This window comes from Meleagris gallopavo, chromosome 2 (assembly GCF_905368555.1).
Source record: "Meleagris gallopavo chromosome 2, MGAL_WU_HG_1.1, whole genome shotgun sequence".
NCBI classification, from domain to species: domain Eukaryota; kingdom Metazoa; phylum Chordata; class Aves; order Galliformes; family Phasianidae; genus Meleagris; species Meleagris gallopavo.
In genome coordinates this window covers 62,303,060-62,328,018 of record NC_139405.1, presented here as the reverse complement: position 1 = coordinate 62,328,018, position 24,959 = coordinate 62,303,060, and the positions used below count along the sequence as shown (strand labels likewise).

The following is a 24,959-nucleotide window of genomic DNA, read 5'->3' as shown; positions in this document are numbered from 1 at the left end:
GAAGAATAGTGATAAACTAGAGAAAATCAAAAATGCCACAAGAACACTAAAAGGAAGAATGCTATTCAGTGAAAGGCTAAAGAAACTTGGCCTGTTTATTTAGACAAAAATAAGAGGTCATGTTAAAAGAGTTTTGCATAGTCTTAGCAAAAGTTGCTAATAGAACATTAGAAAGCAATTGCATAATGAAAGTTGATTCTGGACAAAACAGAAATAATATATACAGATTTTTAATAATGAGGTAATTAAACTCTGGAGCAAGTAGTCAACACTATTGCTGGACATTTTTAGGACAATATTGAATGCCTTTATGAAATATGTACTGTTTCAAACAGGTATTAATTCTGAGAAGTCTAATGGCTTATGTTACGCTGCAGGCCAAACTAAATGGTCTTATGGACCCATCATCCCTGATGACATTTTAGATTGTTATATCTATGTTCTTTTGTTGGAACATACATAGAGCTGCAACCACCGACAACAAAAGTTTAAATAAGTACCTACAGTAATTGTATTCACTTGAATTTTCTTGTACTACATCTCAGCTGTAATTGTAACAGCTTCACAGGAAAAACCTTTGCTTGCAAAAAAGGTGTTCTATGGTAGCTTCCCCACCAGAGGCAGTTTAGCCAGGATGCCAGCTGATGCCGAGTACAACTGGTAACATGGTCTGCCTCATCTCCCTTAAAGATCTTCTGAGAAGCTGATTTTACTTCAGTGTATTTGGAGCCATATTTTCCCATTTTTCAGCCAAACTCAAAGTTCACTGATAGATTCTCTTTTCTGTTTTAACTTTTTTTGCGTGTGTAATCTCTGATCAAAAAAACATAATGTACTGCGGTGGTAGAAAGTTGAAACCATAATGGTTCAGGCTAGAAATAAAGTGCAAGTAATCATTTCTCAAAAATCTTAATTAGGAATTTAAAAAGTTCTATGCCCTGAAGTCAAACAAAACTGGGTGTCTTTCTGAAAAATGTTTTTATTCAGAATGTACTGATTTTCATTGTGGAGTTACTGTGTAGAGTGCTTTTGTCTTGATATACCCAGGGTTAGACTTTGTGAATGGGTTGTTTCCATTTTAGTTTTAATACTAGGACAGGTACAGGACGAGTACCTGAGAGAAATCACTAGCAGGAAATGGAAATGTTACCTCCTATGCTACACGTGGAGTTAGCTGATGTACGAAAATTTCCTCTCTGGGAGTTTCTGCTCAAATTGTGAATCTTGCATATGTTGGGTATGAAATTATGCCTGATGTTTTTTTGCTCAATAATGAAACAAAAAGGCACTTACTCTGGAAATCTCAATTATCATTATCACCAGGGAATTCTGAGTGATAAATGATGTTTGGTTGCTGAGGCTTTCAAGATTTGCATTTCAAGTATCTGGGTATCTCTCTCCTTTTTCAATTGAATTAAGAAATAGAAACAGCTCCAAGTTCACTCCTACTGAGATTGGACACAGCATCTCTGAATTTTATCAATGTAAATTTCTCCTGCAAGTCACTTTTTGATCTCAGCAACTCTCTCTACGATAAAAGTTTGCCTGTAAAGCCTCATGTGTATAGGTCACATTTGTAGCTGTTTAATTTTCTGCAGTTCACAAGTTCACCAAGGTAAAGCTTTGCTTTTAAAACACACATTTGGAATTGCATTCAATTTCTGGCCTGAAACATTAGAAGGAAGAGATGAAAATATTCACTAAATAGGAAGATAGTGCTGAACGGGCATCATTTTTATATGCTTGATGAGTTTTATCCAGTGAGAACTGTTTCTTCAGTCAGGAGAAGGGAAAATGAAACTCAACCTAAGCTCTGTCAGTGGAACCTTAGGAGAAGAAAAGCACAATGCTTTAGGAAACAGAAAATCAATATAACTGGGCAATGAAAGCATTTTCATTACAAAGAACCAAAACCCATCACAGAGTACAAGGTTCCCTTAAAATGGAAACAAGGGAAGTTGGTCTTTGACAGTTTCAAGAAAACTGTGAAAAATAAACTACAGTTACAAGTATACTGTGCTTTTCTTTAAGGGGAAAGAAAGTCTTGTTCACAAGAAGTTAGGAGAGGTTCCTTCCACAGAATTTGTTTAAGGAAATTATTTTGTACCACCTCCCAGTTCCTATTCTGCTTCCTACATATCATATCCTATATATCATATCATAGAATCACAGCATTATAGAATGGCCTGGGTTGCAAAGGATCACAATAATCATCTAGTTTCAAGCCTCCCTGCTATGTGCAGGGTCGCCAACCACTAGACCAGGCTGCCCAAAGCCACATCCAGCCTGGCCTTGAATGCCTCCAGGGATGGGGCATCCACAACCTCCTTGGGCAACCTATTCCAATGAGTCACCACCCTCTGTGTGAAAAACTTCCTCCTAATATCTATCCTAAACCTCCCCTGTCTCAATTTAAAATCATTCCCCCTTGTCCTATCACTATCAACTCATGTAAACAGTCATTCCCCCTCCTGTTTATACACTCCCTTCAAGTACTGGAAAGCCACAATGAGGTCTCCCTGCAGCCTTCTCTTCTCCAAACTAAACAAGCCCAGTTCCCTCAACCTTTCTTCATTGGAGAGGTGCTTCAGCCCTCTGATCATCTTAGTGGCCCTCCTCTGGACTCATTCCAAGAGCTCCACATCTTTCTTATGCTGGGGGCCCCAGGCCTGGATGCAGTACTCCAGATGGGGCCTCACAAGAACCAAGTAGAGGGGGACAATCACCTCCCTCTCTCTACTGGCCACCTCTTTTTTAATGCAGGCCAGAACGCAGTTGGCCTTCTGGGTTGCAAGCACACACTGCTGGCTCACGTCCAGCTTCTCGTCTACCAGGACCCCCAAGTCCTTCTCCTCAGGGCTGCTCTCAAGGAGTTCTTTTCCCAGTTTGTATAAATATCTGGGATTGCCCCAGCCCAAGTGCAACATCTTGCACTTGGCCTTGTTGAACCTCATTAGGTTTTCATGGGCCCACTTCTCCAGCCTCTCCAGGTCCCTCTGGATGGCTTCCCTTCCCTCCAGTGTATCGACTGCACCACTCAGCTTGGTGTCATCTGCTAACATGCTGAGGGTGCACTCAAATCCATCGCACCACCTCCACATTCTCTTGAATACCTGCAGGGATGGTGACTCCACTGGACAGTTCATTCCAATACCTAGCTACCCTCTCTATAAATGAATTATTCCTCGTATCTTCCTGATACCTTCTTGATGTCTAAACTTCCCCTGGTGCAACTTGATATCTGCATTAATTCTGTGGTAGTGCTGAGAATGGACACTGTGGAGAAAATCCTACAGCAAAAGATCTCTGCCTGCTTTTCTTGATCTTTGCACTACGTTCCATAATTTAGATCCCGTAAGCCAGGCTGGACTACTGGTGTTATTTTTGTTTCTGTTCTTGCAGTAGCAGACGCTTGCTGGTGGTAACAATCTACAGGATTGTGTTTGTGGTTTTTAAAACTTGGCCTCTTTTTGGTTGCTACTCCACTTCCAATTTCTAGCATCAATCACAGGAAGAGCTTCCTCTAATCAGACTACAGGCAGTGGTGTCTCAAGATTAGACTTCTTTGCTCCTGTGGTTGTGTGAGTCTCACAGGTGTTCATTCCTACGCATCCATTCACAGCAAGACTTCCTCTGTCCCCGGAATCCTGCAGCTAGATTGTTGTGGTTTTGGCAATTTCTTCCCCTACTCTTAGCAGTGCAAATCCTCAGCCATTCTCACTTTCAGACATGGCTTCCAAAACACAGCTGTTCACATTTCCAAGCAGGTTGTCCAGGAATGCCCTAAACTATCAGTAAACTAACCCAAAGTTGAAAGCATTTACTTTGATGTTCTTGATTTGATCTTTTCTTGTGCTCAGTCAGCAGCCCCTCAGTATCCCAAGAAATCCCATATTCATATTTGAACTTAATTGTTTGGAGCATGTTGTGCAGACAAATCTGTATGTTTTTGTGTTTCTTACTGTGTAATATGATTTTCATTTGCTCAATGTCATACATAGAATTGTAAAAACATTGTCCTTTGTGCAATGTTTGTGTTGAAATGAATGTTACTGTCATTATAATTTCTTCCCAAAGTCTTGTTTGAGGAAAGAAATGAAGTTTCGACTCCAGTAAGCATTTTGTTGCACAGTGTAAGTGGGATTTTTAATTCTGATCTCTTACTATGAGAAAACAGTCTGTTCTGCCAGAAATGGTACTGAAGCCACAGCTCTTGAACTGTTTTAAATGAGAAGAGGATAAATTGATGATATAATGCATCTTCCTAATCTCTAATTTCCACAGTTTGGTGAATTTTACTAGAGCGTGTTTCATTAATATTATATAAGAAAATGATTTGCAGGCAAATTAAGTGGTTGACACAGGTACTAAATAATAAAAGCCCAGAAATTAAGTGCAAACATGCAATTAATTACAAGATTAATGTCTCTCATCTGGTCTCACGATATCTCTCAAGTAAGCCTGTGAATACATAATCATATTAACCGAGTATGAAAACATTTATATGTACACCTTAATTGAATAATGATGATATTCTGTCTATCACATGCAGTACACACTGGTGAAGAGTGATGTTCTCCAAAAACTTAGACAGAAAAAGTACAAAACCAGTATCTGAATCTCAGATTACTCTGATGTTTTGTAGTATGATTTACATACTATGCATGCACTGACGAAGCTGTAACAGAGATGTGACCTGATCTGATGGCCAGTGGATTCTCATTGACTGACACTGTTTTGTTCAGGTATTTTTCCTTGAGAAGGTCTCTGGTCTGCTCAGGCACTTGGATTTAGTGAGTAAAAGTAAAACAGTCATAATAATAATAATAATAATAATAATAATAAAATTCCTCTTCATTAATTTAGTGTAAAACTGAACATCTGAAGGGTCATTGGCCTGCTAAGTCTGGTTTTCTTGGGTATAGGTGTTTTTTTTCAGCTGCAGTCATCTGTGATATCCTTTCCATCTATCTTCCCATCTATCTTCTATAGCACAGAGTCTGAAAAAGCAGAACAACATCCTGATATTGTTCATTATCACAGTGGATAAATCATATTGAGCATATTGCATTAGCCTCAAGAGATTTGCAGTCTTCTGTCTTCCCTGCTCTTGGGCTTGGGTAGGTATGATGATGTTTTGATCAGCAGACATATTTCAGGGGAGAAAACACAGGCATCAATGCAGTGGCCTTAAGGAAAGCCTCTGCCAAGGCATAGTGAGCCCATCTCTGCCTTGGGTCACCAAAGGTAATCATCCAGATGAGTCACACCTGCCCATGTGTTGAATTTGGGCTTTATAAACAGAAACATTTGACCTACACAGAGTAATTTAACTGCAGTTGAGTTACATTCCAGTTTAATCCATAAGTAAACTAATGACTGACTTGAAAAGCTACTTTGTTTTGTTATGTCTGTGAAGTATGTAGTTGCTTTAAAACTCTCTATATATGGTTCTTATAAGGTAATCCATTCCAAACATAATTTACCCGATGCATGTTGCTCCCTAATAATGTGTCAGGTCCTTCTGGTTGTGTCAAAATATGGCCTACATGAATATAATCCCTTAAACTAGTGTATGTGCTGTATACGATAGGTATGACATTTGATTCACTCGTGCAGCTTAGGAGAGAATTTCTGCCTTCTCTCTGTTTCTGTTATTTTTTCTGGGAAAAAAAATATCAATAGAAAATGAAATACATATTGTTACAGTGAAATCCTATTTAATGGCTAACTTCAATTCAGAAAGGCAAGGAAATTCATAGTTAAGGCTGGGATTTCATCTTTCAGTTATAATAGCAGGCCAGCAATCCTCTTTCACACAGGTGATTTTTGGAGAGGAATTGCTACTTAATAGCACAAAAATGCTTCTTTTTTTTAATGCTAGCGGTGTTATTTGTTTCATGAATTTTTGTATCACTAGCTATGTAAAGTTCTAGTACAGAGTATCTCAGATGCCATGCACAGACAGAAAGTGATTTAATCCTTGATTTTTCCCTCACACTTTTCATTTCAAAGGTCAGCCTGACCCCCTGCTCTCCTCACACCAATCTCAGATCCAAACTGTTATGGGAGGGGAATAAAATAGACTTGTTAGATAAGGGTTGTGATCATGCTTATATATAGCTGCCAGGCCAGAGGTTATCTGCTGTGTGTCTGGGAGGGTGCATTGCTGGATGCAATTTATGCAGGTTTTAAGAGGCCCTAGCTTTGGAGATGTGCCCTGTCTGGAAGACATGCTCCTAGGTTGGCATCATAGAGGTGATCTTCTTCAGAGGCCCCCCCACCCTAAATCATAGAATCATAGTATACCCCAAGTTAGAAGAAACTCGTAAGGAAAAGTAAAGGGGCTCATGCAAACTAGTTTCTAGCCTGCGGTGTCAAGCCCAAACACATTGCTGAATCAGCAGAAAATGGTACTGTAGTTGGACTTTGATTCTGATTTTTTGCTAGCTCAGGAGCGTGTTTTGGCCAGCCATCACCTACTGCATGGGAAGAAGGTGTTGTGTCAGCCAGACACTGCAGTCTGTTTACAGCGCCATCATCACCTCTGCGCAGCTCCACTGCTTGATGCCAAAAAGGCAAAAATATACTCATATCTCAGTAAAAATTTCTACTGAAGATGATTGGTGATGTTTTCTTCTGTTGCACATCCAAAATATGATGCAATATTGTGGAGAAACTGTAAAGCAGTCTAGAAAACAGTGAGAATGGACAGATAAGTACTATGCCAGAATGTCAGACCTCATTTATCTCCCACAAGAGGATCTTATAGCTCATTTTGCTTCACAGGCTTCATTTCACTTTGAGTCATCATTCTTATCCTTCAGGTCATCACTGGCTTTGGTGGTACATTTGGCACACAACAGGATTCTGTAGGCCGCAAGTTTCTCTGTTCTGACCCTCTAAAAATCAGCAGGTTAATGCTTCCGAGAACACTTTCATATTCTTTTTTTCTTTATTTCAAACACCTTGCAATTTTAAACTATATTAAAAGCAGCAATACTGGAATCAGTGCCCTTATATTTTCTCAGCTGATCCTGTTCCATAATTTTGTGTCAGGTCAGCAATAAATGTGCATTGCTGACAGAGGCAGTTATGCTGTTTCACTGAATTGAAAGGAATAGGAAAGGAGAGATTTATCTTGGACCCTGGGGGAGGAGCAGTAAACCAGAACCATTTTACTCATGCTTACAAATGGAGAATACTGTTGCAAATAGTTGTGCTTCTCATTTGGCAGGAGGTGATTTCTTTCCAACTGTAACTTCTGCTTTAAATATTTTTTTTTAATTATTTTTTGCTTTCCTTTTTGAATTATATGGAGTAGAAATCTAAATGCAGATGCAGAATTTTGGACCTCGAGGCAGTTTTGGCTGTGTAATGGCTATCACAACTGTGTAGTGAGCAAACAGCAAAAGGAGTGGGAGAAAATTCCTTTTTCCTTTGAGGAAATGAATCTGTGGTAGCACCTTTCATTGTTTTCCTCTTTTCTTGGAGGACTGTGGAATCACAGAAGTAGAAAGGCAGACTGAAAGCACCTGTGGGTTATGGCTGCATCAGCTCTGCACACCGAACTTGAAACTCCCTAGAGGAACTTTGTTTCTAGAAAAAAACAGTAGCACAGAAGAAGATTCAGCACCTTTCAAGTCCTGCACCAAAAATAAAAAATATGGACTTTGCCCAGATCCACAGAAAGATTTAGAGATGATGATGTTGAGGTTTTTAAACTTTTTTTTTTTATATGATAACTCTTATGTCAGAATTTGCAAGCTTGAGTGAAGCACCCTACTTCCCCAGTAAGGGAAATCAGCTGGGCCAGGAAGAATGCAGCCCACTGAAATCCCACATTTCTGCAGCCCTGGGATAGTTACCTACTAAAATTGGCATTCACTCTCGAGAGTGCTGTGCCTCCTTGGTTTGGAACTGGAGCACAAGCTTCTTGCCCAGAAGGAGTACCGAGCTTTGTGAAACAAGCTGACCCTTAAAGTGTTTACCTAAGTGGCTTTGGTGGTCTCCTTGTTCCGAGGAATTCCCATCTTTCTACCACCAGAATAGATGTATATCTGATGAGAGCATTTCCAGTTCATCCTTAGTGATGAAGTTGTGCCACCATGAAAATAAGTGTGCAGCTTCACAGGAAAGTAGAGTGCAGAGGAGAATATTTGCCCTAAAGGGAAAAATCCTGTCCTTCATGCAGGGGGGGCAGAGGGGGGGGGGGGGGGAAGGAAGGAAAGAAAAATAGAAAAGAAAAAAAAAAATGTCCCTGCATTTGTTGTAATATCCATGAGCAAGCAATTTTGAGCATTACCACTGCTTGAGGGACTGCAAAGTGAGGCAGTAGCAATACCAATGCGTGGATGGGAAGTACTGAAAGAAGGTCAGGGCCTCAAGGAGTCAGTCACAATGAGCCACAGGCACACAGGCATCTTTACTTTGAAGTAGATGGAGATCTGGGATAGTGTGCAGCAGCTTATTGCTGTCTTCGGTGAATTGCTAATGTATCTTTCACCTTTCAGTATCAGTGATGCAGTTAAGGGGCCAGTTTTCAGGGATGAACGTAAGAGTATTTTTGTTAGGATTTATTTGACTTGTTTTAAGTATGTAGGTGATCACTGGAATTCCCAATAAAGAAGATTCAGGTTTATGGAAGCTACATGTGTATACTGGCCTACTGAAGCAGGGATTTTTCAACTTTTCAGTGTTTCAGTGTTATCTAAAATGCTACTGATAACTTCCAGAAAAAAACTGAAAAAAAAACCTCAAACAATTGTGCTCTGAAAAATTAAGTATGCATAATTTTAGCCAAGAAAAAGATTTTGCAAAAGCCAAATCTTTTTTTTTTTTTTTTTTTGTAATTATATTTTACATTATACATTGCATGCTTTCTGGAATGAAGTCATTATAATTTAACATATGCAGTTTGGACGTGTGCCGATATAAAAAAAATCTACATCTTATAATAGCTGAACTAGTAGTTCTAGTTCTCCAAAATCCAGCGTCCACCTTTGTACATGTATCTTTGTGTCTTCAATACTCATAGCTGTCATTTTTTTAACCTCCTATTTATTTATTTATTTGAGAAATAATCCAAGAGTAATCACTTCAAGCACTTAATTGTAGATACATAACCAGTCCTCAGTCGTTACGCATTTCACAGGGCCAGAAATTTGGAAATAATTTTTGCAATTTTCAGGAACGTCAGAAATAATCTGACTTCAGCCTTCATACCATCATACAGACTTACATATATAGAATTTTCTAGCAACCTAATTTCCTAAGCCTTTACTTCTTGTTTTTGACAACAGTGAATTAGGTTACACTAGCATTTGTCATCTGAGGAATCTTGAGTCATTTGAGCTTGTTTGCAATCGAATCACTCAATCAAGATTGGCTTATCGGTGGCTGGGTACAACAGGAACTGTAATGCTTTTTACCTGCTGCTTTATCAACTGTCTCTCAATAGCTGTAAGACTTAATCCATAAACCCCCATCAGTTTAAACTGTATTTGCATTGTACAGTAATAGCAAGAGAGCAATAAAAAGTGATGTTGTACTTTTAGGACACTAGTGAGCTATTTTTCTTGAAGTTGGAATCATCCCAGTCTATTACTGTGGGCTACAAGCTCCTTTGAGAAAATCAGGAGCTAATGATGACCTTAGCTGAACAGAAACTTTTAAAAATGTTTCTCATATTATCTAAAAATATTCATCACTGTATTTATAATGTCCTCTGCCTTAGGCATAAAAGCCACTGCAGGTGAGATGAGCTAATAAAACTTGATAGAGAACTTTGTTTTCTCTGAGAGAGAGCTGTCACTCCCTTCACTTCCCAATTTGCTCTAAGATCTGAAATCTCAAACTCACTCACTTGAAACAGAGTAAGAGGAAATATCTGTCTCATAAAAAATCTATTTATTTTTGAGCTTTATTCTTTAGATAAAAATAATGGCAATCAAGTTTTTCCGGCAGCCCAATGCCTCTAACTAGTTTTTGAAGGCTAAAATGTAGTATTTTCAGGAGCTCTCATGTTTCAAATGGAGTTCTACTCTGAGATATTACAGCTCATCTTAATCCATATGTGATTCCCAGATTCTACTTCTAAAGTTTGAATTAATTTTGGAAGACTATGGAAGAAGTACTTTTTAAAAAAGTACTGTAGTCCTCAATTAGTGTAACTATTTTTTTGTCAGCTTTTGTGTAGAAAATTAATTTTGTTTTTTATTATTCCAATCTACATCAAATTTTTTATCTAAGATTCTGAGTAGTTTTAGAGCATATGCGGCAGTTTATAGAAGTTTATAGGCTGCAGTTAGATTCAGTCTGTGTATTTGCCAAAATAATAGAATTATTTTCTTGCATGGTCATCTGTAATTATATTTCTGATTACATCAGAGAGATTGGGATACTTTCACTCTATTCTGCAGTGCCTAGACCGGGACATTGCTAAAAAACATATATGGAGAGACCTTCAATTTTGCAAGGGAAAAAGCCTATGGTTTTCTAAATCCTGCTGTGATTTGTAGTTGAAAAAGCACTATGACACTGCTGTTTTGAAGGCAGTTGTTTCAAAACTCAGACATGTTTTTAGGACATACTTGCTTTTTCTTTCTTTATCATCTCACTTGTAGGATGAAGCTGACTATTAACAACTTGTATGAAGAAAAACTACTATGCACAGATTTGTCTGTAATGACTTACCACTGGGCTCCATCAGGATAAGAGCCTGGAAATTTTCCGTCCGCACTTTGCTATTTTTGAATGCATGTTTTATTAAAAAATAAAAATAAGAAGTCCCCTGTTTGTACTTTCAGTCGCTGCAACAGATTGTCTCAGCAGTGTATTTTAAATATTAAATGTGGGAGTAAGTTTTATAAGAATAGTTTTAAAGCATTTCCAGTTCCTTTGATATTAAAAGAACTATAAAACACATGCAGTTGTGAGCACGTGTTTGTGAACTTGTGTAAAATCTTATGATAAATGGAATGCATTTTCAAGAACTGCTGTAGTAGGAAATACATAAGATTCAGAAATTTTTTTAGGTAAGATCTCATCTTAAGCAGTTGCTCCAGAGACCCTTGAGGCTTCCTGAATTATGTGATTCTACTTTCTTTTTATCAGAACCCAGCAATCTGTGGCAACGCCTCAAGCTGTCACAAGAAGCAGAGCCTGAGTCAGCCATTGTTCTGAGGTGGATGCACCCAGACCTTCAATTTTAGTGAGCTCCCAGAATACACTCTAACATTCAAGCCAAGTTGTATAAAACAGAAAAGAATGGTTTAAAATACAGAAAAATGAAAGTAAAACTGAGAACAAATGAAGCTAGGGAAGCAAAAAAAGGGCACAGTGTATTCTTCCAGTTGTCTTGGTGGTTGCTTTGACTTCTCCCTTGGGAAGTCCTGTCCATGTGGCCAGGTCTGGCCAGTCATTCCCTGCTCCTCATGGCTGTCCTTGAGTCTTTGCATAAGCTGCAAGCTTCAGTTTCATGCTGGTACTCGCCTTTGCTTATCCATGCCTTGCCATCTCAACATCGCTCTCATTGGAGCCACTGAAGGAAGGAACAGTCCCAGTTCTGTTCTCTCGAAGCCCATCTGAGACAGTGATAGTATAGGATTGTAATGGATAGCTAGGAATGTGGAGACACAAAAAATACTTCGCAATATTGGAACTGCATTGCACTGAAGAAAGTAACTGTAAAATCTTGTTCTCACTGTGCAGAGTTGTAATGTAAGTAGGGAGAAAGTGGGGAGCTGGAGTAGTGGGAAGGTGGTGACAGCAAGGCACAGAACTTTCTTCCTCTCCCAGGGTAAGGCATAATGACTTTAAAACAGTGAAAAAGACTGAATTTTGAACTTGTGGCCCACCTGAAAGGACTCAAAGCCTTGCTTAAAAAAAAAATTCTTTGCATTTTACTCCTCTACTGGCTTTTCTTCATTAAAAAAAAAGCCTAGGTCTTCAAAGCCTGGAGCTTTTCAGACCAGGCTGAAGATTTGAGCTGCATGGAGACCACAGTGCTGTCCTCTTGTAAAGAGATTAAAGTGTTCACGTTTGGAAAATAAAGAGCTAATCCTCTCAAGACACTGCATAGAAACCGCATTTCTTTTGAGCATCAGTGGGAGGTGGAGGTACTTTGCAACTAACCAGCTATAAAATTCACCCTTTGTATTGAGATCAAGTATACAGCCTTCACATCATTTAAATGCAACTGAAGATTTCCAAAGAATGACTCAGTAGGAATTAAGTGATGGATAGACTTGTTCTTGCATAGATTTCACTCTCTGATTTGTAGGCTAATATTAGACTTATTCATATTCTAATTCAGCTTGCAAGTTTAACTGGGATTCACATTTTGGTATTTCACCATTCAGTTATGCTTAATGCCTACATTCTGAAAATATTTTAGACTGACTTGTTCTTCTCTACCAGAAATCGAAAAATACAGTATTTGGTGTAGATCTTCAAGACTACTACTGCATTTTCTTGAGGCTTCATCCAGTGTGATCATGGAGAATGTGCATTATAGGAGCTGTTAACTAATATAAGTGGTATAAACGCTAATAGTGTTATCATTAGTATATATGTGGGGGACCTTGCTTACTTTTTAGTACTGCGAACATTTTACTACAGATTATTATGGCTACTTCTGTAAATTATTATAATGTTTCATGCTGATGCTTTAATATAGTAATTGAAGATACTTGCTTTAGTCTTTTCTTACTAAGAGGCAGAGAGGAAAGAAAATTTGCATTTACCAATGTGTAGGATTTTTCCCCTGTGAAAAAGACATTTCAAAATGATGGGGGAAAAAAGGGAAGGTTTCTGTGCAAAATTCGTGGAGAATCTTGTTTTCTAGGTATGATCAATTCCTGACCAATGAAGGACAAATAGGTCTCAAGCATATGAAGCCTCCTATTAGAAAATGTGAATCTTTAGCTTTCAGTGAGAACTCAAATGATTGTCTTGGAAAAGGTTTTAGAAAATATTGTTAATTTATTATTTTGCAAGCTGCCTGTGTGCATTAAGTGCAAACAGCAAAACATGGAAGTGATGTCTGTGGCCTTATTAAGCAGCCATTCAAATGCAGGGGGTTGCTGCCACAGAAGCAGTTGGACCCCAGGGGTTTTGGTGTTTGAGTTTTTGTCACGTATGTTTTGCCATCTTTTCCTGTAGAAATGTGTGCAAACATTTCTATTGGTCCATGCTTGAGATTCCATATTCAACTTTAAACGTTTAAATAAATTCTACCTGTTACTCATAGGTGTGTAAGCTCAGCTCACTTTTAATCAATGTAAAGTTTTTAAGACCTTGCTGTATTTTTTCTTTTATATGAACATACTAAAATGCACTGAAGCCTGGCAAGATTACAGTGCTGTGACAGACATCATCAGCTTAGCTATGACATAACAGCAATCAGTCTCTAAATGAAGTGTGTCTGTTTTTACTTTTTTTAAATATATGCTTGGAACATTTGGAAAGATAACTATGTATAGCAGCCATTATCATCATGCAGAAGGTGTTGTCCCGCCTGCAGGCCTGCTCTATCAGTGCTATAGAGCAGCCTGTACAGATGGGTTTGTCTAGTGAAATCTCAGCTCAGGAAATGGACTGCTAATCTCTCATCTGCCGGAGCCTGTGGCACGCTGACAGATCAGCACACCTCATGCTAGAGATTAGAAGTACTGATGGACACTGTTCTTTATTGCATCTTCCACTGATGCAGTGGGAATCTATCAGTGGAAAGAGACCAAATAAAGTACAAAAGAGAGGAGGGAAAGCAATTAAGTTTAAAAAAATCTAACATGGAGACTGTCAGATTTAAAACAAGATTAGTGTCAGAATAAAACAGACCCAAATGTTTATATCACTTTGTCACCTTTTACTTGTCATTGATTCATCCAGCATGTGGCAGCTATGGTTCTGTGGGCCATTCTGAACATTGCACTGCATTGATTTGTGTGGTAAATGGTGTTTTAATATTTTGGGGAGGACGTGGAGGTAGACTAGTAGTCAAAGCTAAATGTTCTAATCTTTTGAAAAATAATCACTGGAGTACCTGAGGATCATAGAATCATAGAATGTCCTGGGTTGAAAAGGACTACAATGATCATCTAGTTTCAGCCCCCCTGCCATTTGCAGGACCACCAACCACTAGACCAGACTGCCCAGAGCCACATCCAGCCTGCCTATGTGGTTAGTACTTTGTTTCATGCCAGTGTGCGTGTGCTAGGAACCAAACAACTTCGGAGTTGCTTTGATCCAAGAATATCTGCCTTCAGAGGTTTATGGTGTTATCATGTATGATAAACTCAGAGAAACTCAACTCAGCTGACAGAAACTTCCATATGCTTGGAGGAACAAGTAAAATGACACGCAGCAGCTGCCAGCCTGAGCATTTAAACAGAACTGAATGGTCCCAATGCAAAGATGATGCTTTATTTTTTGACACTATTTCTGAAGAAGCTGTAAAAAAGTATTGTTTAATCTCTTCAGTATATAAAACACAGATGATAGATGTCTAGCAATGTGACATCTGGCAACTTAGGAGCAATTCTGACCTACTTCTTCCTTCATAATAGACATCTGACTCAATTGCAAACATTAAGCATTAACTAGCAAGAGTGGCTACACAAAAATACACAAAAATAAATTTGATTGTTTCCAATACAGGATTTTAATGCAAGTGCCAGCAAAAATATATATATATATATTGAGAAATAGGTTTTAAATTTGTGTTTTATGGGAGAAGAATGTCTTCTATTTGCTCTGTATTAGTAAGCTAGTATCATGAGTTCATGAGATCAAAGTTCAGCAGTAAGCTGAAGATTTCCACTTTAACCTGGCTTGAGATGATACTGCTGATCCTAGCAGGGGCTCAACACTCAACTAATGAGAAATCGGTCTCTAACAGGTCAAAAACCTCAATTCAATGAAGTTTTTTGTAGTGAGAGTCTTTTTTGGGCTCTGTTTGAAGGCCCTCATGTTTTCTTCAGTGTATGAGTGTATGAGTGAATGTCACTTTCCCAGTGAGCAAAATTACTACTGAAGCCAGTGTGACAGACCAAAGGCTTAGAGAAGATATCATCCTCTTTGTGCCAAACCTTGAGTGGTGAAGAGAATCAAAAACCAACAGGGAAAACTGATGCAGATGTTTTGGATATATACCATGCTGGCTATTTCAACACTGTTAGAATATTTAGGAAAGATACTGCCTAATGAGTGCCAGAGGTGACAGCAGCGAGTTACTTGCTTTGTCCTCTATTTAAAGGAAGTAGTAGATTTTCCACAGCCATTGAAAGCTTTCTAAAAATGTTTGCTAATTCAGGCTTCTTATGTTGGTTTTTAGTCACCTTATGTTGGTTTTTAAGGTTATCCAAATATTACATTATTCTTTATTACTGCTGTATGACATCGCCACTAATTAAAACCAGTAAGCTGACATTTGTTCCCACTTTTTAAATTGGAGTTATCTTCCATTCACCCAATGCAACAATCAGCATTTTATTGATTTTGTGGTTTAGTTTTTCTTCCTTATTCATTTCACCAGGTAGTTTTCCCAAGTAGCGATTAACATCAGTTGGAACCTATACTAATGAGAGGAGTGTACCACATTTTCTGTGCTCCGATGTGTTATTCATGTCAGCAGTGGACCTACATTTAGGTATGGAAGGAGAGTTAGTGCAGGTGTGAAGAGAGTTAGAAATAACTACATGGTATAAAGCAGAGCATTCTTGCTGTAAGTCTGAACACTTTATGGATTTGAATTAGTTCTGCTTAAATACCTAATTTATCCTCCTCCAAAGAGACAGAAATATAGGAAGAGATGTGTATTGTCATGTTATATATCACTGTGAAATGTCCTGCTAAGTTCTGGATGGAGAAGGAACACTACAGCTTGATTTCAGAATGTGTTTTCTTACATAATTTAAAAAAATCAAAGTATGTGTAATAACTAGAGTCAGGCAATAGATATGTATTCAGTGTCATTGGTGTAGTTGATGTTTTGGAAGGCAGTGGACTTTACAGCACTACTTCTTTAGGTCTTCCACAACAAATATTTTCAGTATGTTTTAAAACTCTGTTGCTGTTCAAAAGACAATTTTTACTTACGTGCTAACTCAAGCCACAAAGACTATATACTAATCCACAAATAGACTTTATTTACAAACGGGGAGGGGTTCCAGTTCTTAGCCTTGATTCTTGTCCATGTCTGCTTTTGCTGAACTCCTAATTACCTTCTTTCTTCACTGCAATTTCAGTAATGCAATAGTGGGTGGAATTTTTGAGCCCCCCCAAAAAGGAATGATAAGTGATATCCACTAGTCAACTACTGCATAAAATAAGGAATACATTATTGGAAAAACCCTTTCATAAATGATTAAATGAGGATGTATTCAGTTTTCTATAAATCAACACAGGATCCAAGGTACTTCTATCCAGATCAGGTGCAGTGCCAGAGTGGGTGTAATACAAACATGTTAATGGGCATGACTGAGATACTGAGGACAGTAAATAATTACCTGCATCCTCTGTGAAACAGGAACACCTTTTGAGATACAGATTTACAAACTTTCAATTTCTTACTGAAATTAAACTACAAAAATAATTGTAGGCAAGAGGACAGTACTGCATGAATCTTCACCGTAGGGCAGACATAAAACACAATCTACCCAACTGCTTGAAGGACTAACATACAAGTTTACAAGACTAATATGTGAATTTAAATTGCAGTCACTATTCAAATTTCCTACTCCCCATCAACAACATTGTAGGTAGTGGCAGAAGCTGAGGATCTGTTATTTTCACAGCACTGATGTCTTAGTCTCAGATATCACCTCTGTTGAGTGTTTGTTTCACGCTGTTACGTTTTGCAGTAGAATGAGTAATGTAGAAATGGAGGCAGTAGTTGTGAAATCATGTTTTCTACTTATTCAGCAATCTGCCATCAAAACACAGGGTTTAACACAATAAAGTTTGTTCTCATACTATCTGTGTCAGACTGTTTGTCAGTGAGGTGTGTTGGATGAATGTAACCCAGCCTCTTGTGCTTTCTGGTATCTGCTTGGTTGAATCACACCATGACTGACACTGAGACACGTTAGTGGGAGGACTGTTTATGAGAAGAAGGGAAAAAAATTTGACACTTGAGTTTACAAGGGAAGTTGTTGCTGGAGCACAGATGCTCACTGCCACCAAACACTCACAGCTGAGGTCAGGGAAATCTGTCAGGGAAAGCAAAGCAGCCTTGAAGCAATGCTATTTTACTGGCTGGCAGAAGAGAGCACACGTGAATTACTGTTACAGCTGAGCAGAGAGCTTCCCTCTTTCCTCTTGCCTCTTTAGGCAATTCCTTCGGATTGCCTAATGTCCTTTTTTTTTACACCATGTTCTAATGAGACGTGCAGAAGAGTTCCTCTCCCATCTTCCTCTCTCTCCTTCCTTTGTTTCCTCAGAGACCTACAGACTCTTCTAGGGACTGGTGGCATTGACAGCATCAGCCAGCAGGTCTCAGACTACATGGTCCCTTCTGATGTCCTTTTGCACTCCCTGGCAGTTGTTTTTATTGCTCTTGTGCTTTTTGCATAGAGTAAGGCATAGCTGTGAAACAGGCTTGATCTGCACAGAAGTACTGTCAAAAAGTAAATCTGGGAATGGGGTAATTTAAAAATATGTATATTCCTGTGCTGTGGATATCCTATGACAAAAAAATATTAATAAAATGAGTTTTTTGAGGGCTAAGTTGGGCTGTGCCATTGGCTAATGATGCTCTGGCAGAAGAATACATGAGATACTTGGAAGGGAAAAGGTTATCGTGGAGAAGACTGAAGAAAATATATAAAAAGAATATGTACCATAAAAGAGTTAGCTTTCAAATACAGCAGTTTCTTGAGCAAGGAGAAGGAATTTATAGGAAGACAGAACATGCACAAAGGAAGAAGCTGTCAGAGATTTGTGGGGAGAGAGAATGGGGAAATTAGATAGGGGAACAGCAAAGACTGGAGATCAAGGTCGAGAGAAACAGATTAAAGCAATAAACCAAAGTAAAAAATACATTTTGAAGAACCACGAGTCATTTCCTCCAAACAGAAAGAAAGGTAAGAGGTAAAAAAGGTAGAGGAAAAGATACATGCATTTACACAGGTGGAAAGAACAGTTTATACAATAAAATGGAAATGAAATTAGGAGAATGAAGTTGCTCAGTAAATTTGTGTTGTTGGTGAAACATGATATGCTTTCACATCAGAGGGAATCCTTTCTTGATGGCTCTCTCTGTGGCTACTAAGTCCTGTCAGAGCTGTAATTCCAGCCTTAACGAAAGGACTCAGGAGTATCCTGTGTCCTTCTAGTAGGAAAAACACTTGAAGAGAAGGATGCTGTATTATAAATGATAACTGATAAGGGTGCTGCTTTAAATGATAATTATCATTTAATCATTGTTAAAAAAGAAATGTGAAATTATATGGTAGAGATTTACTATCTACTGCTATTTAATATGTGCATAAAAGCTAATGTGTTCAGGGGATGTTAAGCCCGTGATAAGTACAGAAATGATGAATGCTTTACATCAGCAACACCCAGCAGATGCCTTGTTGACTGAATCACTGTTTCCTTTCCTGTCTTAACACTTTTGAACATGATTCTTGGAGGAGAGTGAGCATTTCCTGCACAGTGAGGAAGCTCAGTGTTTTATGTCTATGCTTTTCTCATTCCTTTTAGGGATCTCTTGCTGTCTGTGGCTCTTGGCCAGGTACTCTCGCTCCTTATCTGTGGCATTGGACTCACAAGCAAGTATTTGTCGGAAGATTTCCATGCCAACACACCTGTTTTTCAGAGCTTCCTCAATTATATCCTTCTATTCTTGGTCTACACAACAACACTAGCTGTCAGACAAGGTAAGTGTCTATCTATGAAACTCACAATGTTTTGTGTAAGACAGTGATGATGAACATTTTCAGAACAACAATAAATGAGTTATGCTTAAGTGTGATTCAGACACATCACAGTAATATTTATAATATATTTAGACTGCCTAGTAAAGTACATTGGATAATCTAGAAAAAAAAAATCTAAATCTTTATTGATAAGGAATGAATTGACAGATTCAGGATTAGGGTTAGATTCAAGGATAGGGCATCTACCTCTATGCAGAAAAGAAACATCAGTACTTTTTACATCCTAAATATTTGTTTTAGGAATGCTCTTCTTGCTGCTCTGACACCACAGCCACACATTCAGGGTTTGTTTTAGATCTAACTGTATGTCTTACTGGGAAATATTAGTATGCTCTACATCTTATGCAGGTTAAGGAGAGCTCAGAAGCAAGCAAAGAAAAGTTTGCTTTTTCTAGTTGCTCATCAAAGCAACTCAGTAGTTCACCAACTATTAGCAGCCAGTTTTGAGTGTTTTGGAAGTAGGAAGTGGAGGGAATTTTGGATGCTGTCTCTCTGAGGTGCTGGGTGGGCAGAGTAGTTCTATAGCCCTGCTGCTGCTCTGGGACAGGGCTTGTATATGCAATCTGGCCCCCCAGATGAGAAACGCATCTAAGTGCACTTCAGTACCATTTGCCAAATGATCCTCTATTTAATATTTGATCTATAAAACAGGTTTTTGGTGCTTTCTCTGCCTGTCCCTTCCTTCTCTGTGATTTCTCATTTAGATGAGGTATGGGAAATTAATGCGTTTAAGTACATTTCTCATTCACTCATTTTTTCATAGTTGTATTATTTATTCATCTTCACAAAATACATGGATTAGAAACTGTAGGGGAGCTGTTAGGTCACAGCTTGAACTGGTGATTGAGCACCTGGTCAAGGGGTGCTGTTGGCCCAGGGAGCAGAAGCAAACTCCACCTGTGCTCCCCACATGACCAGAAGAAGTAGACCCACAATGAAGCCTTCCTAGGCTCTTACAAGGGTCAGCCACTAATGGGAGAGTATTTCTTGGACCTAGGCTGTTTCTTCAGGATGGTTGTTATGTAGCCAAGGAGCTACTTCACCAGTTGGGTGAGTTCAACTCTTATTTCTGTGTATGACCACCTGTGAATACTTTGCCTAGTGTTGTCAAGACCCTGTCAGAAGCAATTTTGCTTCTTCATGAGCAAGATAAGAGAGCAAAAACATCACTTGCTTTCCTGATTGTCTTGTCCTGGTGGTAGGAGGGAAGGGCTCTGTCAAGGAAAAGAACTAGAACATGTCTTAAGCCTCAGAACATCTGTTAGCATGTTGACGGGCTCACATTTTTAATAGGAGCAAATAGTTCTGAATTTTTCTTTGATATTAGATCTTTGTAATGATTTGGGAACAGCCTGGAAGCTTAAGTTCTTTAGTCAGGAGAGTAGCATGATATAAGTGTGATGTAACACTAAGTATGGAAGTGTTTCAGAACAATAAGGGCTTCATTCCTGTGGGGAAAAAAAAACAACAACCAAACATTAAAAAGATACTGCTGCACTACAGCAGCAAGTGCTGAAATGTACTACAATTGGAGTTTTACAGAACTTACTCTATGTTGATTGTTGTTAATAAACAATGGAGGTCAGACAACTGAGGAAATGTTACCTCTTCCATAAGGAAGAATTGCTCAGGCAGTGTGTTAGTCTTGGAATTTCAGTTGTGTAGGAGGAAGTAATGCTGCATGCTTTTCACTGCAGTAGGCTTTAAATGTGTATTAGTAGCACCTTCCCAGAGAACTGTGCTTAAAAATAGTTTTTCTGAATGTAGGATTGCCTAGCTGTTTGCAAATTCTATCCCAAAAATGTTCTCCTCAGGACTGATACAGGTTTTGTGGAAGCCAGCTTCTTATTACCTTTAAATATATATTTTTTAAAAACACAAAATTGTGGGAGGATATATGGGCTAGAAATCTGCTATGTATTACAGGAGCTTGTTTAGAGTGCTGTTTGATGTCCAGTATACACTTACTTTTCAATAACACTATCAAGCATTATGTTTTACACGCATAAAAATACTTAAGATTTTACTTTATTTTAATAAGTGATTTTCTGTTTATAAGTGCAATGTCTAATTAAAGAGAGTTTGCTGGAGTGCTCTTTAGTTCCAGTAAGGTAGGTTTGGGAAGTGAATGGTGAAGTGTTAGTGTAAGGTCAAAAATATGTTTCGGACATGTGAGAATGGTTGGGGAAGGTGTTTGAAGAGGCTTGCAGTTGAATATAAAGTGTACAAACAACTAGAGCACAACGTAATGGGTGACAGAGGAATAGTCTATAAAAGGGCTATCAGAAGAGAGCTGTTTAAAAAAAAAAATAAAATAGTTTGGGTTAGTGTCCAAAAAAATCTAGAACAAAATTAGCTACTGAAGTAATGAAATCCACTGTCCAGGCACGCACTGTAGCATTCATGCTGAATGGCAGACCAATATACAGCCAACTCATTTACTCAGCACTTAATAATGCCAAATGATTGAGCTTGGCATTCTTTTTGCTAGTATATTTACTCAAATTCATTATCTTTATTTGTTTCACTAAGGCAGTTTTTCCAGCAGCTTCATTAGCAGGTGGAAATCATGTATGTTATATTACTTTCATATGGACTGATTTTGTTCTAAGTGCCTGGAGCATCAGAAGCTGTTTTTTATCAATTGCAGTTCTTCTACTCTGTATGCAAGATTTAAGATTCTTAAATTACCCACTTTCTCCTTCAGAAATCAAACCATTGAGGTTGGCTGATAGTCAAAAATAACTGTATCCCTTTGTCTTTTTCTTCATTTGCTTTTCTAGCCTCTGGGCTTTTGCAGAAATGTACTTGCCAAGAAACAGTCACTTGAGGTGGCTAAAGAAAACCTTAATTCTCCGTTGGACTCAAAACTATAATTTTCTGAGATATGTGGAACTCTGAAATTTCCATTAAATGAAATGTCTGGTATCTAGATAATTATTTTTTTTTTTTCTATTCTGGGTTTCTTGTGCTCATTTTAATTCTTTTGCTACACGTAAACTGAAGATGAACGTATTGTTTCCCTGAAGGTGTTTGTGCAGGGGCTCTTCACAGTGTGGAGTGCATATGCTCAGATGTGCAGAGAAGCAAGTAGTCGCTTATCCACATGTGTGTTTACAATATTGGTTCTAGTCAAATACTCTTTAATGCACCAGCATTGATGTGCTGAGGTCTGAATATACTTTTTAGTTTTTTTATGAAAAAAATGCTATAAAATTTGTCACTTATGCAGCATTATCAGGCAATGAATATCATTGCTTCATCTGATGATATCAACCAAATATTGAATAACTAATAAGGGAACCCCCAGTTCTTCCTCTTGAGGTAAATTCTTCTCCTGCTTGTTTTTACAGCCAAAGCCTGTGTTTGTCCATGTTAACACCTCTGAGTTGACAAGAAGGTTTTAGCACGTATTGGCTCAGTCCCCTTGTCAGCAGAGGATTCTGCTTAGTGAGATCTTGTCAGAATGCTACCTGATAATCCTCTGGGTTGTATGTTATTACAAACTTAGAAAAAGGGACTCCTTGGCTATCAGGAAGAAAAGCCTTCTCTCAGTGAAATGAAGATATGTGACATAAAACTGGTGGATATAGTTTTACCACCTTAAAAAGCAGTAAGTGGGAAATAGTCCGTAGTGGACCAGGAGGTGTTAATTATGAACAGTCAACATGAGTGCAAGCATCAACAGCTTGCAGCCAAAAATACATTACTTCTGAAAGCCACTTAATGTATGCTACAAATGAAAACAATTCACCCACTAGGTGTTGTTTAAGAAAAAAAAAAAAAGAGAAAAAATGTGAAGCTATTTTTTTATTATCCTGGAATAGAAGGGATAAGTGGGATGAGGGAGCACTAAGGGTGTGTTTTGAATGGAAGAGGAGCATAATACCTTAAGGGTCAAATTCTGCATGAGTAGCTTGCCACAGTGCAAGTTCCTTTAATTTCAGTGCAATAAGTTAGTGTTTTCCAGCCACCATTTGTGAGAGCTGGCAATAATTTGCTAATTCAGAATAGGTTTTATGAAATAGGTTTTATGGATAGATGAGTTCTGCTTCTAGACTAAGGTTATAGCGTACGTTAATGCAAACATGGCTTCACTAGAGTTACTGTAATGTCTTAGATTTGACAAATAATCAGATCCAGTCTGTGCCTCTAAGTTAAATACAGAGCCTTGTGACTTTCTTAAAGATTGCAATCACGTCACTGGAATTTGAGTTCTTTTTATGTGTTTTTGTCTTGGACTTGTTTATGATCTTAGTATCTCAATTGTATGTAAATTACTGATTCATCCGCTATTCAGACATGTATCTTCATTTAGATACATGGGGAGGAAAAAATGAACGTAACATCCTTTCCACTTCCCTGGAATAACTGAAATGGGTTACGTGAAGGAAAGTATGACACTTTATAGGCATTGGTTTCTTTTACTGCAGTTGTTGTCAGTTTTTTATTGAATGATAGAAAGGATAGATGTCTCTTTATTTTCATTCAGTTTCATTCCACTAGCAATGTTATCTCAAAGCTAGTATTATGCAGTTAACTTTGATAGACATACCATAATTCTTCAATATTAGCACCTTTTTTTTTTTGTAGGCTGCCTTAAGAATATATCTGGGAAACAAAGAAAGTACATGATTTCAGCTGATCAAACTATCTTAGGTATAAGGTACTTTGGGCAATATGTGTTGTACCATTGAGGTGAAAAGTCTTCCTGAAAGGCATCAATCCTATCAGCATTTTCAATGAGATGCCTTTAGAAATGAGGGACCTCCTGTTTGTTTAGGAGGACAGGGAGTGATTTTGATTAGCAAATATACATTACATCATTGTTCAGTTTTCTTAGCATGTTTTGTGTCTCTGCTGTAGAATAAAGAACTTGTTGATGCCTGCTGTGTCAAACCGAGTCCCCACAGCTCTATACATACTGCTTTATGGTCCTCTCTGCTTATGACAGAAGTGGTGCTCAGTCCCTAAAGACAATATGTTGGTGAGGCCACACCCAGCCTCTGCACGGTAAACATATTACTGCATTTTGCCTTGAAACCTGAGGGAAATAAGTATCAATCTGGCCAGGCTCCTCCTAGTCCACCTGCTGCATTGTAAAAATGAAGCATCACAGTGACCGTGGCTTGGGATAATGAAAAATGATGATGATCTGATCTTTGGTATTCTCAGAGCAGCACTGCAGATTCTTCCCTCTCTGTAGAGCTTTGCAATCTATGGTGTACTTTCTCCTAATCACTCTGGGCTTTTAGGTAGGAGTGCCAAGTTATGTGGGCTATGTTTATTATGGAAGTAGTCAGCCAAACAGTCCTCTTGTCTGTGCTTTGAACAGCCTTTCTCATATTCAGTAGGAATTCTGCACTTTATAAGGAAGAAACTAAAACTCTGGCTATTTACAGACACTTAAAAACCCAGATTTTTTTTTTTTTTGTAACCTGCAATTTTTTTGAATTTTGAATAGGAGATGTATAGGAGTGAGAAGTATGACTTGTCGTCTGATTGTTTCCCACCACATCATAGGTAACAGAGCTATCTACTAAAAAGTAAAATAGTATGACTAAATTCAGTTTCCTGTCCAGTGCCATTTTTATAATCATTTTGTTTGTCTATGAATTTTCCATCCACTTTCAGCTGATTTTTTTTTTTTAAATTTCCTGCTGTGAATTACAGAATATTGCTGCTGTCTCCATGAACTGTTACTATTCTACTCTGTAGGTGACTACAATTTAGAGAGATGTTAAACTATTTCTGCTTGTGTAAACTTCAGAGGACATTGTTCTTTCTGATAGATTCCCAAAGTCACAGCATTTCCCTTCCCAATCTGATGAAGTCTTCTTGTATTCTTCGGTCATAATACATGAACAGATGCAATTTCAACACTGCTGATAGGAATCACAAAATGGCTTGGGTTAGAAGGGACCTCAAAGATCATCAAGTTCCAACTGCCATGCCACGGGCAGGGTTGCCAACCTCTAAATCAAGTACTAGATCAGATTGCCTGGAAGCCCTATC

At 38.3% G+C, this 24,959-nt stretch overlaps 1 protein-coding gene across 2 annotated transcripts in view; it reads left to right on the top strand.

The window, feature by feature from the left end:
• The window catches only part of SLC35F1 (solute carrier family 35 member F1), a 237,089-nt gene that overhangs the window by 113,674 nt on the left and 98,456 nt on the right, over positions 1 to 24,959 (top strand). For both annotated transcript variants that reach the window (XM_085217415.1, XM_085217414.1), the window contains exon 2: positions 18,709 to 18,884. In XM_085217415.1, the coding sequence (XP_085073541.1) occupies positions 18,709 to 18,884 (176 nt within the window). The remainder of the gene's footprint in view (positions 1 to 18,708; positions 18,885 to 24,959) is intronic.